The following is a 13093-nucleotide window of genomic DNA, read 5'->3' on the forward strand; positions in this document are numbered from 1 at the left end:
CACAAAGCCCTGACCTCAATCCCATACAAAATTTGTGGGCAGAACTGAAAAAAACATGTACAAGCAAGGAGGCCTACAAACCTGACTCAGTTACACCAGCTCTGTCAGGATGAATGGGCCAAAATCCACCCAACTTATTGTGGGAAGCTTGTGGAAGGCTACCCAAAATGTTTGACCCAAGTTAAACCATTTGAAGGCAATGCTACCAAATACTAATAGTGTATGTAAACTTCTGACCCACTGTGAATGTGATGAAAGAAATAAAAGCTGAAATAATCACTCTCTACTATTATTCTGACATTTCATCATTTCATATTATTCTGACATTTTTTTTACTAGGATTAAATGTCAGAAATTGTGAAAAACTGAGTTTAAATGTATTTGGCTAAGGTGTATGTATATAAACTTCCGACTTCAACTGTATAATAGCCAAAACATGTTTTATTGATAGAATCATTAGAGAAAGATCCCTGGTTGTTACAATCAGTATAAAGCATCTGCAGCCCTGGAAAGCACCATCAGAATGAATGTAATGAGTACAATGTGAAGAGTAGACCTTTCACCTGGTGTTACCATTACTTGGTCCATAATGTTTAGCGCAAGAATATTCAAAGTACTTTCTTTCTCTTCATATTATGATCACATTAATCACAACTTAGATGATGAAACTACATAGCTGTTTAGTATCTTTCTAAATAAAAAGGTATTCGATCATTTCTGAACGGCAGTACCCATAGCCCTTGTTTAATCATAGGCGGAACCTTTTCATGAAGAAAAGTTGAAAATAAGGATTAGTGTTGCTAAATGACAGGCAAAATCAATGTGTTTCAAGTTTCATATTTGATATAGGACAAGATATCTTGCCACCCTTCAGAAGGTGTAATTCCAAAGCTATAAACTGATGCAGATGATCTAATCACAGATGACTTAGTGCAGGTAGCCTACAGTACCCTCAGCGCTTTGGCCTGACCCTCACCCCGTTATTATACAGATTAACATCCTGTTGTTAGCATGCTAGAGCTATCATAGGGTTAGCATGCTACTGCTAATGGTATCGTCACAGAGACAGGTGCTGGGTCATCCAGAGAGCGATGTTCATGAAGCCATCAGACTCCGCGTCCACCTTGGACAGGGAGTGGTTGTTCCCAGGGTACCATAGCAACCTGAAAGAAAGGCATCCAGGCGGAGTTAAGAAACTAGAGTCAGCGATGCATGAAGTAAACAACAACAACATCAGGCTGACAAAGACCAACTAAGAAAGACCACGGAAGCGTGAGGCTAAACTTCTGTTTTGGTGCTGCAGCTATCACGTTTATAGGAGATTGAAGCTCACCCATGCACATGCAAAGATACTGTGTAATACTGAGTGCATTATCTTGCATAGCATTCATCTGCGGTTCATCCCACTGCTAGTGGCAACGTCAAATCACTGAGTCTCAGTTTAAGACAGTATCTTGTTTTTGTTTTTTTACAAATAGGAAGAGAATCTGTCTTTGGCAAGCACCCCCATTAACTGGTTAGCTGTTGATTACCTTTACTTAACGCATACAAAGTACTTCACTGTCTTTATTCTGATATGTGACTGCCACACCACTAAATACTACATTACCCAGCAACCAACAGCACAAAGGCAGTCTACTCACCGCACTGGGACTTGTAGTGCCTTCAAGGCTCTGTAGTACTCAATTCCCTGCTTAGGGGGCACACGCTTATCATCCTCTCCCAGAGTCAGCAACACAGGAGTCTTCACCTGAATGGCGACAACAGTCACATACATTGTTACAGTCAACACACAGACACAAGGCACAGAAAAACAAGGGTAGAGACAGCAGAGATTTTTTTCACCTGCATTGGATCAGTAAACAAACAGAATGTGAAACACAGTCCGCTGGATAACACACACACACACACCTGTCTGACATGTTTGATAGGAGACATGTTTAACATCTGCTCCCAGACTGCAGGGTCAGGCAGGCAATCTGTACTGTAGTTATAGCCAGCCTCCACCATACACCTGAAACACACGTTGGTTAAGCACACCTTACAGAAAAGGGAACAAAAAACAAATAGTATGGATTCTATCATATCTAGTTTCCCTTCTGGTTGTTTGAACTACTGACTGCGTCCTCTCCCTAGAGAGAGACACAGGCAGACGACACATCCCGGCAAGCCTATAAAACCCCCTAAGACTGAAGTGCGTATGTCTCTCTCTGTATCCACCAACCTGAAAGTAAATGTCATGGATGTCAAGCCTATGTGGTAATAGCTAAGTAGGGCTGGGATGATACTTGTATCAAGACACTCAGTGTCCTGGCACTGAAACAAAACATGAAGCGGACCCAACTTCTTTAGGAAAACATCCCTAATGTTGGAAACATGATGTCATCCAGAGTCACATGTACTTATTTTCCAAGCTATAGCACACAATATTTTACATACAGCAGGTTTTAAAGGATTTTTTGCCATGGAAAATATACTGTGATACTGGTATCGTCCCTATGAGTTAGTGGATGTTTGTGTGGGCACGGTAGTGAAAAAGTGTGATTTTACCAGTCTGGGATGTCGGTGCTCCCGATCATGGAGGCCAGGTTGATGACGGGGTTCCGAGCCACGCAGGCCTTGTAAAACTCTGGGTACTGGCCAATTAGATGACAGGCCACGAATCCGCCATGGGAACCCCCGGCAACCGCAACCTTCTGCTCGTCAAACGCCCCGCCCCTCAGAACACTCTCCACTGCAAACTAGAGCCAGAAACAACAGCATGATGAAAGAGAGGGAGGGGAGAGGGAGGGTGAGAGAAGTGAGAGAGAGAAGTGAGAGAAAGTACACGGGAGGAAGCAGAGTGGTTTGAGAGGGGAGATGACAGAGACTACAAAAATACTGTGAAAATGAAAGGTCAGAGTCAGACAGACTGATTCTAAGGCTGAATACTATAGACCAGAGACGCACAATATATCGGTGAACTTATCGGAATCGGTCGATATTAGCTAAAAATGCCAACATCGGTATCAGCCGGTGTCTAGTTTAACGCCGATGTGCAAAACTGATGTCAAGGCTGACGTGTATACCTATATGACGTAATGACGCCAAGTAAAATGTGGCACGTACAGTATTCCTAACCTAGCCCACAATGTCTGCTGTGTGGATCGAGCAGTCAAGTCGAGCAGTCATTTGAAATGGAATTCATTGCCCTTGACAATCAACCACTCTCTGTCGTGGGTGATGTTGGCTTTCACCGACTGGTCGAGCACCGGAACGCACTACCAAGTGCGCTATTTTTCCAGATGTTTCCCTACCGGAGTTACACAGTAATAGTGTCACTGCTATTAGCTTCACGACTGACATTTAGACCAGCGATGTCAGCCTCATGAGCATGACGAGTCTGACAGAACAGTGGGTCGTCAAGGATTTCGTACTGCATGCTCAGAATGTGCTGGTTGTCATACCGCTGCTGCCATTTCAATGGTATGTGAGAACATGTTTAAAACATGAACACACTAGCTAGCTCCATTCAAACAACTGACTGGAGAAATAAGCTCATCAATTGCATCTGCAGCAGACGTGATACCCTCGGTCATGGCATTGAAACGCCTGCTCAACAAAACTGCGGACACAGGCTGTGAACAAGCGATTCGGTGGCATTCTCTCTTTACTGTGTAGGCCAAAAATGTAATATCGGTGCATCACTACTATAGACTAATAAGCCACGCAATGATCTGAAAAGACTGTGTGGTGTAACTCATGTTTCTGTACCTGAACATCCTTGACGTCTTGAGTGCCCACATTACCAGGTAGAGAGAGGATACTGTCCTGGCCGTAGCCTATGGAGCCGCGGTAGTTCACTGAATGGATACAAGTGAGGTACAAGTGAACATTTCAACCCCCCAACAGCTTCCCCTGTTGACACTAATCTTGCTCAACTAGAAATGTTTTTTCTTTGAATGGAGCTATTTCTAAGTCACTCCCAAAAAATGATTGAGGTAGGGTGGCATTTTACCTTCAGCCCCACTCTCCCCTACACACTGCAAACTGCAGAGCGGTAACGTGCTTAACGATGCCATCGCTATAAACATTCCCTCCCTATGGCACTTATAAGGTAAATAGATAGTCTATGGGGTTGTCAGATTTGAGGAAAAGTAAATGTGGACTGTTGTAGCATCTTCAAAGTGCACCTCGGCAGAAATATGTTTTCATATTTTATATTTTTTGGGTGTGGCGGCAATGATTTTGCCATGGCGTAGCGTGACGACTGCAAAGGAAACACTGTTACCATGTCAATGTTAAAACACCATAATAAGCTAAGCCTGTGATCCCTGGTAGCAACACTGACTACAGAGAGGAAAGGATCCCCGTTCATCCACCCCCCCATTTAGCAGGCGCTCTTATCCAGAGTGATTTACAGGAGCAAGTAATGCCTTGCTCAAGAGCACATGTACAGATTTGTCAACTAGTCAGCTCAGGGATTCGAACCAGCGACCTTTCGGCTACTGGCCCAACGCACTTAGCCACTAGGCTACCTGCTGTCATACACATCCAATGAATGACCCACAATGATTCCCTGACCTGCTAATGTAGCTAGTTTCCTCTACTGGATTCAAACACCCTGGCTCGGTGTACACAATATGGTGTGGGGGGGAAAGATGGCTGTTAATCAGAACGTCTGTGTATGCCATCCTGATGCAGTACAATATACTAACAAATAAACAAATAAAAAGAAGACATTTCCAGTGCGGACCCAACTTTAAAAAGTATTATTATAAAACAAAATTATAATAAATTGGCCAGTGGCTTGATGATCCCTGCTCTAACCCCTAACCAATCCCACTGGGCACAGACACCAGTTCCACGTCTAGTTTTAATTTACATTTGATTCAGTTGTCAACTAACGTGAATTCAAATTGATAAAAACAAAAAAATGACCAACTCATTGGATCAAAAAAGACAAAAACACGAAATTCCTTCACATTGATGACTTTTTGCTAAGCCAATCAGTTTTCCACAATGATTCAACGTCACCACATTGAAAATCTTGACGTGGAAACAATCTATTATGCAGATAGAGACATAATAAACCGTAGCTCTACTCACCCAGTAGGATAGCAAAGCCCATCCTGCACAGCACTGAGGAAGAGAGCAGCCAGTCTGCTACGATCACAGAGTGAGGACCACCTGAGAGAGAGAGACAGAGTGAGAGACAGAGTGAGAGACAGAGAGAAAGTGAGAGACAGAGAGAGAGAGAGTGAGAGAGAGAGTGAGAGAGAGTGAGAGACAGAGTGAGAGACAGAGACAGAGTGAGAGACAGAGACAGAGTGAGAGACAGAGAGACAGAGAGAGAGACAGAGAGAGAGACAGAGAGAGAGACAGAGAGAGAGACAGAGAGAGAGACAGAGTGAGAGACAGAGAGAGAGACAGAGTGAGAGACAGAGTGAGAGACAGAGTGAGAGACAGAGTGAGAGACAGAGTGAGAGACAGAGTGAGAGACAGAGTGAGAGACAGACAGAGTGAGAGAGAGAGAGAGAGAGACAGAGTGAGAGACAGACAGAGTGAGAGAGTGAGAGACAGAGTGAGAGACAGAGTGAGAGACAGAGTGAGAGACAGAGTGAGAGACAGACAGAGTGAGAGAGAGAGAGAGAGAGACAGAGTGAGAGACAGACAGAGTGAGAGAGAGAGAGAGAGAGACAGAGTGAGAGACAGAGTGAGAGAGAGTGAGAGACAGAGTGAGAGAGAGAGAGAGACAGAGAGAGAGACAGAGAGAGAGACAGAGAGAGAGACAGAGAGAGAGACAGAGAGAGAGACAGAGAGAGAGAGAGAGAGAGAGAGAGAGACAGAGACAGAGTGAGAGAGACAGAGTGTGAGAGACAGAGTGTGAGAGACAGAGTGTGAGAGACAGAGTGTGAGAGACAGAGTGTGAGAGACAGAGTGAGAGACAGAGTGAGAGACAGAGTGAGAGAGGGTGAAGTTTCCCCTAGGTACAGATCTAGGATCAGCTTCCTGTAACTCACCATGTGGGGTGACTATGAGTGGCAGTTTCACTCCCTCCTTCACATCCTTTGGTTTCAGCAGGAGGGCGTCAAAGTCCAGACCAGCTACATAACAAGAATAATATTAAATCAAACTTTATTTGTCATATACACACACGTTTAGAAGATGTTATTGCAGGTGTAGCGAAATGCTTGTGGATTCAGACACATAGGAGAGGATTTACTGATAACTGCTAGAGAGAAAAGGTCCAACTGTGAGAGTGGATGTTGTTACGGTATTGGCTGTTGTCCTGCTCTGGGGGCGGGGTGAAGTTGAGGATCTGCCAATCGATATCAGGCTGGGTCTGAGACTCCTCCAGCATGACCCAGTCCACCTCCTCACTGGAACCACACAGTGGCAGGAAGCCCACCCTCTAGCCACAGAAAATAAGGTAATTAATAACAAAACAATAGACAATGGGCATTAAGCAGACGTTACTATAAATGACTCATCCAAAGCGAGACATTTCAATAATGTGTCTATTTTACTGCAAAGCATTGTCAAGTAATACACAACGTTTATTGAGTATGCATGCGTGTGGGCGTGTCTACATTACCAGGCTGGGGGGGCAGTTAGGGGAAGACCAGCTGACCACCATCAGGTCTCTCTCGATGGTCAGCAATGACCAGCTGCCCCCTGGAGACTCTACAGGGGAACACCAGAATGTTAGAACAGTAACAGCCCTAGAGCTTTACAACTCAGAGACAGTATTTGTCCGTGGACTGACTAGAGGGCAGGGGACTGTGTGACCCCACTCACTTGATGTCAGAGAGGTGACGCTCCCTGTGGTCGTTTCCACCAACAGCAGATCCTACAGGAGACAAAACATGTCAACATGATTCGATTGTGGCCATACATATGGCATAATTAATTCTAGAAATGATCTATCATCAGTGTCTAGGGTGGTTACCTTGCGGCTGCCCTGTGGACAGGAGACCAGGATGCGCTGGCTGTCAGCTGACCAGCACAGAGGAGACAGAGACGAGCTGTAGATCCCGGCAAAGCCATCTTGAACACACAAACATTTAGAATAAACAGAATACACTCGCAAAGTGCCTGTAATTATACTAACAAATTCTACTTTACAAAAAAGATACATTTCCTTACCCTCTCTGGGCCTCTTTACCACGTCCACCACCACAGAGGTCCTCTTGGTGTACCAGTCATACTACAACACACAGCCATCAACTCAAGACATGAGGTATATTCCAATAGTATTCAAATCATTTCTCTAATTGGGAGCAGTTGGATATGTTTTCATCTCTCTTGCTCACTCACTCACCATACAAAGCCTGCTACACTGCTGGTGAGGTCCGTAGACAGCACACTCCAGGTAGATAATCCTGCACTGGTCTGGGCTGAGCTTGGGTGAACACACAGCACTGGAGCCTGATGAAAGCTGCTCTGAGAGAGGGAAACAAACAGACTTCTAGAAAATACTATGGTCATGTATAGCTCAGAGTGAAATACACTTACCACACTGTCCCCCAGTCAGGTCAACATAGAACAAGGAGGATCTGAATTAGAAAACACAGGGAGGGAGAGAGTGTGAGGCCTTTACTGGATTTAAGAGCTGCTACTCATAACCACCACTCTGATCTGACCAATCACAGTGCTCACCTGCGGTTGGGCGAGTATTTGAGGCCCAGTCTGAAGGGCTCATGCCACCAGCCCACGAACACCACGCCTGTGTCACTCGGAGCCCAAAACGCCTGGGGACACAAGTTATAACACTGGTACAGCACATATATACATTGCAACACACACACAGAAATGGCACCCAGCAACACACACACACACACACACACGGTACTGACCTGGCCTGGCGAGATGTTATCTGGGACTCCCTCTAGCACAGAGACATTGCTACCCTCGATGTCCAACACACACAGCACAGGAGAACTCTTACTGACCAAGGTCTCCCCCCAGTCCTCGTAAAACACAAACTGCTCCCCCTGCAGGACGGGAGGAGCAAACACACAGTTTGGTGAACCAAGACGTTTTAGTTAAAAGCAGGGGGTCAATCAATGGAACAGTTGATCATTGGATAAATCCTCCTCCTTACCTTTGTGGTCTCCTCCTCCTTGCCCATTTTCACCCCCTCCTCTTCATCAGCAAGAGAACAGGACTCAGGAGACACTGACTGTATAGTAGAGATGGAAGGGGTTACGAAATAGACCAAGTGAGGAAATCACTAACACATTTTGCAGTGAAGTTCATTAGCACTGCATTGTGAGAGTGCATTGTGCTCATGTTTGAATTGTAGGTGTGTGTGTTTTGAAGGCCAGACCTGGAAGAAGGACTGTGCCTTGAGTCTCTTTCTCTCAGCCACATACAGCAAGTGAGTTTCAGAGTGGGACCACACCAGGCAGCCAAACTGGTCTGGGAACAGATACAAATGAACAGGTGGGTCAACCAAAGAATGTGCCTGATATACTTTGGTGTTAAGGCCTTCCCAGATTCAGTAATTTATGATTATTACATGTCACACTGTGCGATGTTACCAAATTAAAATCTTGCCATCAAGCTGGCCAGATTGTACGATTTGCTTCAGTTCCCTCATCATATTCTGTGATTGGCTTGCGAGGCTACGTAAGCTGATATAGGCTACGTCAACTGCAGCGGTAGATTTGATCTGAGCATGTGCCAACACCAGTAGGGCATGCCTCCCTCTATGCTTCTGGGCGAGTGAAGAGAGTTCAGAAAAACAAAGTATGCATCTTAGAAATAATTCACACATAAACTTTATATGTCCGAACTCAAAATCAAATCGGCTTCCTAAGAATAACAGTTTCTGTGGTTTCATTTTGATTCAGAGATTTTTCCCAAGGCGTGTAAATTTTGTCTGGGACGGCCAAATTGTGGCATAAGACGGCACAGTCTGTTCGGGTCTTTAGGGAAAACAACAGTTTATTGTGTGCCAGTAACAGAAGAACTTCAGGAAGTCTCATATACAGAGACATTACATTGGTGTCTCACCGTCTTCATAGACCTTGCCATGTTTCTTCAGGGCTGTCAGGTTGATGCTCTTCACTTTGATGTTCTTACTCCAGATCTGAGTGGTCACCGAATGGAGGAGGGGTCAAAGGGAAAAGAGGGAAAAGAGGTTTAGGATATAGGGGCGGGGGGGGGGTTGCCCCAACCTAGGCACTTATCCAAGGTCAGTTGTGTAGACAGATAGAGAGAGAGAGACAGACCCTCACCTCCAGAAACTGTTTGTCCTCTCCTTTGATGTTGCTCTCTCTCACCACCGCTTTCATGTCTCCTGATGGAGAGTCTTTACTCAGCAACCTGACACAGAGAAAACACTCAATTAACCACACACATACAGAGAACACACTCATGTGTCAAACTGTCAAATGTCCACATACTCTCCCTTGATCTCTGTGCAGTTTCCTGAGGGTCCAGAGTAGACCACCGACTTGTCGTCGTGAAACACAATGTACTGCCGACAGAATTTTACATTCTCGCTCCTCTCCAGATCCCGCTGACTCCATTCTAGGGGACACAGAATAAAGGCATGAAAACCCAAACACAGACCAACGAACTGAAAGAGACAGACAGACAGACAGACAGACAGACAGACAGACAGACAGGCAGGCAGGCAGACAGACAGACAGACAGACAGACAGACAGACAGGCAGGCAGACAGACAGGCAGACAGGCAGACAGACAGGCAGACAGGCAGACAGACACACACACACCTGTGTAGATGTTGCTGTATTTTCCTCCATACTGCGATGTTATGACTGGCCCTACATCAGCTCGGGTCAGGGAGGGAAACAGGCTCAACTCCCGGTAGAGTTTGGAGATGTCTTCCGGATTAGTCATTACCTTTCCACACACAACAGATGAGGAACTTGCACATCGCATCAGGGATAAACAATGTCTCACAACACGCATTGATGAGATCATCTTTTACTGGTTGTCTCTCTTGACCCTGGACTGAAACAATAGTGGTAGACTGGCTTGTTTACTAATTGCAATAGTCAGTGCAGCATGCAATTCCTCTGTCTCACTACATAAGCAACAATGAAATCATTGTTAACACTGACAGGCTTTATGACAAAACAAGATGCAAGGTTATCTAGTCCTAAGGAATAGGACTCTTGTGGGTTACTGGCTAATAGGTTTAGTTGGCTTGTTAGCTAATTATTCTAAAATAACAGCCTCCTATCACTCTCTAGTGAAGACGAATATTATTATAGCTTTAAAATTATCGTTTGTTTAGTTGAGCACGTTATATCCAACATAACTAGAGTGGCTTACTTGACTGACCAGGAAGTGCTTTCTGCGCGTCACCATAAGAAAGCTAGCAGAGCTAGCTAAACCAATGACTACTTAATGCTACACCGCAGACATTATATCCAGTATCTCTGCCTATACTAGCTGGAAAATAAATAGTTAGCATTTCAAATTCACTACACTAGCTGGAAAGAAAGATAGCGAACATACGGTAGCTACTTAAATTAGCTAGCTAACTAGTACATCATAGGAAGTTGGACAAGCAAGTAGCTAGCTTTGTGTAAAAGCTCACATTAAATTGAAATAAACTGGAATTTAACACACTAATAGCTATTTAAGAAAACTTACCTGGGACTCCATCGCGGCTCTGACTGATCAACAGCTCTGCGTGTAGTGTCGTTGTTTCTGTGTTGTTAGGCAGGGTACACCAGGGTTGCCATGTCCTTAGTTTTCCTGGCAAATTGGGATAATTTGACAATGACTGCATTGGATGGGAGCGGATCACTTGTGTCAAGTCGCTCACCGCCTTTCAGTGTGTTGCATTTTGGCAGTGGTGGAAAAAGTACCCAATTGTCATACTTGAGTAAAAGTATAGATACCTTAATAGAAAGTCACTCAAGTAAAAGTGGAAGTCACCCAGTAAAATACTACTTGAGTAAAAGTATTTGGTTCGAAATATACTTAAGTATCAAAAGTAAAAGTATAATTCCTTATATTAAATTCCTTATATTAAGCAAAGCAGATGGCAACATTTCCTTGTTTTTAAAATTTACAGATAGCCAGGGGCACTCTCCAACACTCAGACATAATTTATAAAATAGGCATGTATTTAGTAAGTCTGCCAGTTCAGAGGCAGTAGGGATGACAAGGGACATTCTCTTGATAAGTGTGTGAAATTGACAATTATCCTGTCCTGCTAAGCATTCAAAAAATACCTTTGTGTGTCAGAGAAAATGTAGGGGGTAAAAAGTACGTTATTTTCTTTAGGGATGTAGTAAAGTAAAAGTTGCTCAAAATATAAATAGTAAAGTACAGATACCCCCACAAAACGACTTAAGTAGTACTTTAAAGTAGTTTTACTTAAGTACTTTACACCACTGCATTTTGGGGATACAAATTGTCGTTCTTCCGCCTACATATCGACAGCATGAACTTTACAAAAATCATGTGATCAAAGGTCATGAAGTTTTGACTACAAGTTTCTGCAGTGGCTCTTCGTCAACTTCATCCTGCAGCGGACATGAGTCGGTCACGATCCCGTGATAAGGTAGCCCGCCTACGAACTTCACAATCAGTGTCTGCCCTCAGCCTAAGAGAGCATTTCCTCTTGGTCGAATTGTCTCTTCGGTTGCGCCCGTGGGAGACTTAGGTTCATATCCCGCGTGTTACACATAATGTGGGAGGGTCTATTGTCAAGTGTGTTTGTTTGACCCACACTAACGTGACCAAAGACATGACTACAACCGGAACCAACTTTGATATTTGAGTCTCTCTCTCTCTCTGGTTATACATGTACACATATGATTTTAGTTTGTGAGTGTATGATATGGTTGTTGGAGACATGTTTATTTCGACATTATAAAAAAAACACTGCCATCTGAGCTTTGCTGTTGGACGACCAATTTAGTGTCCGACTTTTGGCGATCGCAGATGCACCTCCCCAGACTTGAATCCTCGACTTCCGTCTGCAGTTGGTTGCTTCAGCCTTACCAATTAAACAAGCCCATTGATACACACCTATCCAGGGTTGCCAGGTCAAGTTACATTTTCTACAAAATGACAATTGAAAACGAGCCCAATTTATTTTCATAGCAAAAGAGTTGTCCTATCTATTAAACATAACATGTTTCCTTAGCGTTATCGAGACAATTAACAATGAATATCATAGTAACGACATTAGAAACAAAATTCGGGTTAACCTCAAAATAATAATTATTGCAAGCTATGAGATAATAAAGGAATTTGAATATGTGGCAAGAGAAAATATAATTGTCCCTTATTAAACTCGCCAGATAATTGTCCATCAATGGATGTCAATTCAACTCGTTTGATTGCTATGATTAAGCAATAAGGCACAAGATGGCCAGATACAACTATTAGCAGTGGCCATGTACCACAATCCCCCGGGTGCCTTATTGCTATTATAAACTGGTTACCAATGTAATTTGAACAGTAAAAAGTAATGTTTTGTCATACTCGTGTTATATGGTCTGATCAGCATTCAGGGCTCAAACCAGGTTTATAATTTATAATAAATAAATCCCCTTTGTGCATGTGCATAACTATAGATAACTCCGAAAGGAGAGTTTAAGTGATGAAAGTTGGACAGAGGATCTCGAAATCTCTGAGCAAGAAACACTTGGATGAACATAAAAAACTAACGCTAGGCTATTTTCTGGCAATTGCGCTGTTATTATGTGCCAGATGTTAAGACTACAAATCGTTATAAATGGCCATTTGCGAGACTGACTTGTCATTTCAACAGACAGTCTATAGACTAAAATCTTGGTTTATGTAAAAAGTTTGCCATAGTTTGCTTCGAGAAAGACAAACTGATAGGCCTACGTCTTATTTAGGCCTACATCTAATTTAATATAGTCTACAGAAGCATAGACAAGATGTAGGAAAGATGTAAACTGAACAATTTAGCAACTTGCTTAGTTCAAATTAACAGATTCATTCATTCACCATGACTAGCGAGGCGATTTCGCAATAAAAAGTGCTTGTGTTTCCCAAATAGTCTGCTGGAATAGACTACTGAGGATGTGGTCATAATTTAAATCACTGACTCCAGTGACATATTTATCGTATCAAATTGTAGCCTACA

The 13093-nt window shown here is 43.5% G+C and overlaps 1 protein-coding gene across 1 annotated transcript; it reads right to left on the reverse strand.

The window, feature by feature from the left end:
• Window positions 1–423: 423 nt before the first annotated feature.
• LOC115168544 (acylamino-acid-releasing enzyme) lies at window positions 424–10745 on the reverse strand. The gene is made up of 23 exons (XM_029723926.1): window positions 10615–10745; window positions 9726–9855; window positions 9393–9519; window positions 9225–9312; window positions 9001–9076; window positions 8312–8403; window positions 8087–8164; window positions 7839–7976; window positions 7642–7733; window positions 7498–7538; window positions 7304–7425; window positions 7129–7189; window positions 6932–7029; window positions 6781–6832; window positions 6578–6666; window positions 6256–6394; window positions 6003–6086; window positions 5089–5169; window positions 3754–3842; window positions 2551–2741; window positions 1912–2014; window positions 1644–1750; window positions 424–1163 (listed from the first exon to the last, which is right to left on the reverse strand). The coding sequence occupies exons 1-23, from the start codon at window positions 10624–10626 to the stop codon at window positions 1058–1060; spliced, it is 2196 nt and encodes a 731-aa protein (XP_029579786.1). The 5' UTR covers window positions 10627–10745; the 3' UTR covers window positions 424–1057.
• Between the last annotated feature and the right edge of the window lie 2348 nt (window positions 10746–13093).

The sequence above is a fragment of the Salmo trutta genome, chromosome 30 (assembly GCF_901001165.1).
Source record: "Salmo trutta chromosome 30, fSalTru1.1, whole genome shotgun sequence".
NCBI lineage: Eukaryota > Metazoa > Chordata > Actinopteri > Salmoniformes > Salmonidae > Salmo > Salmo trutta.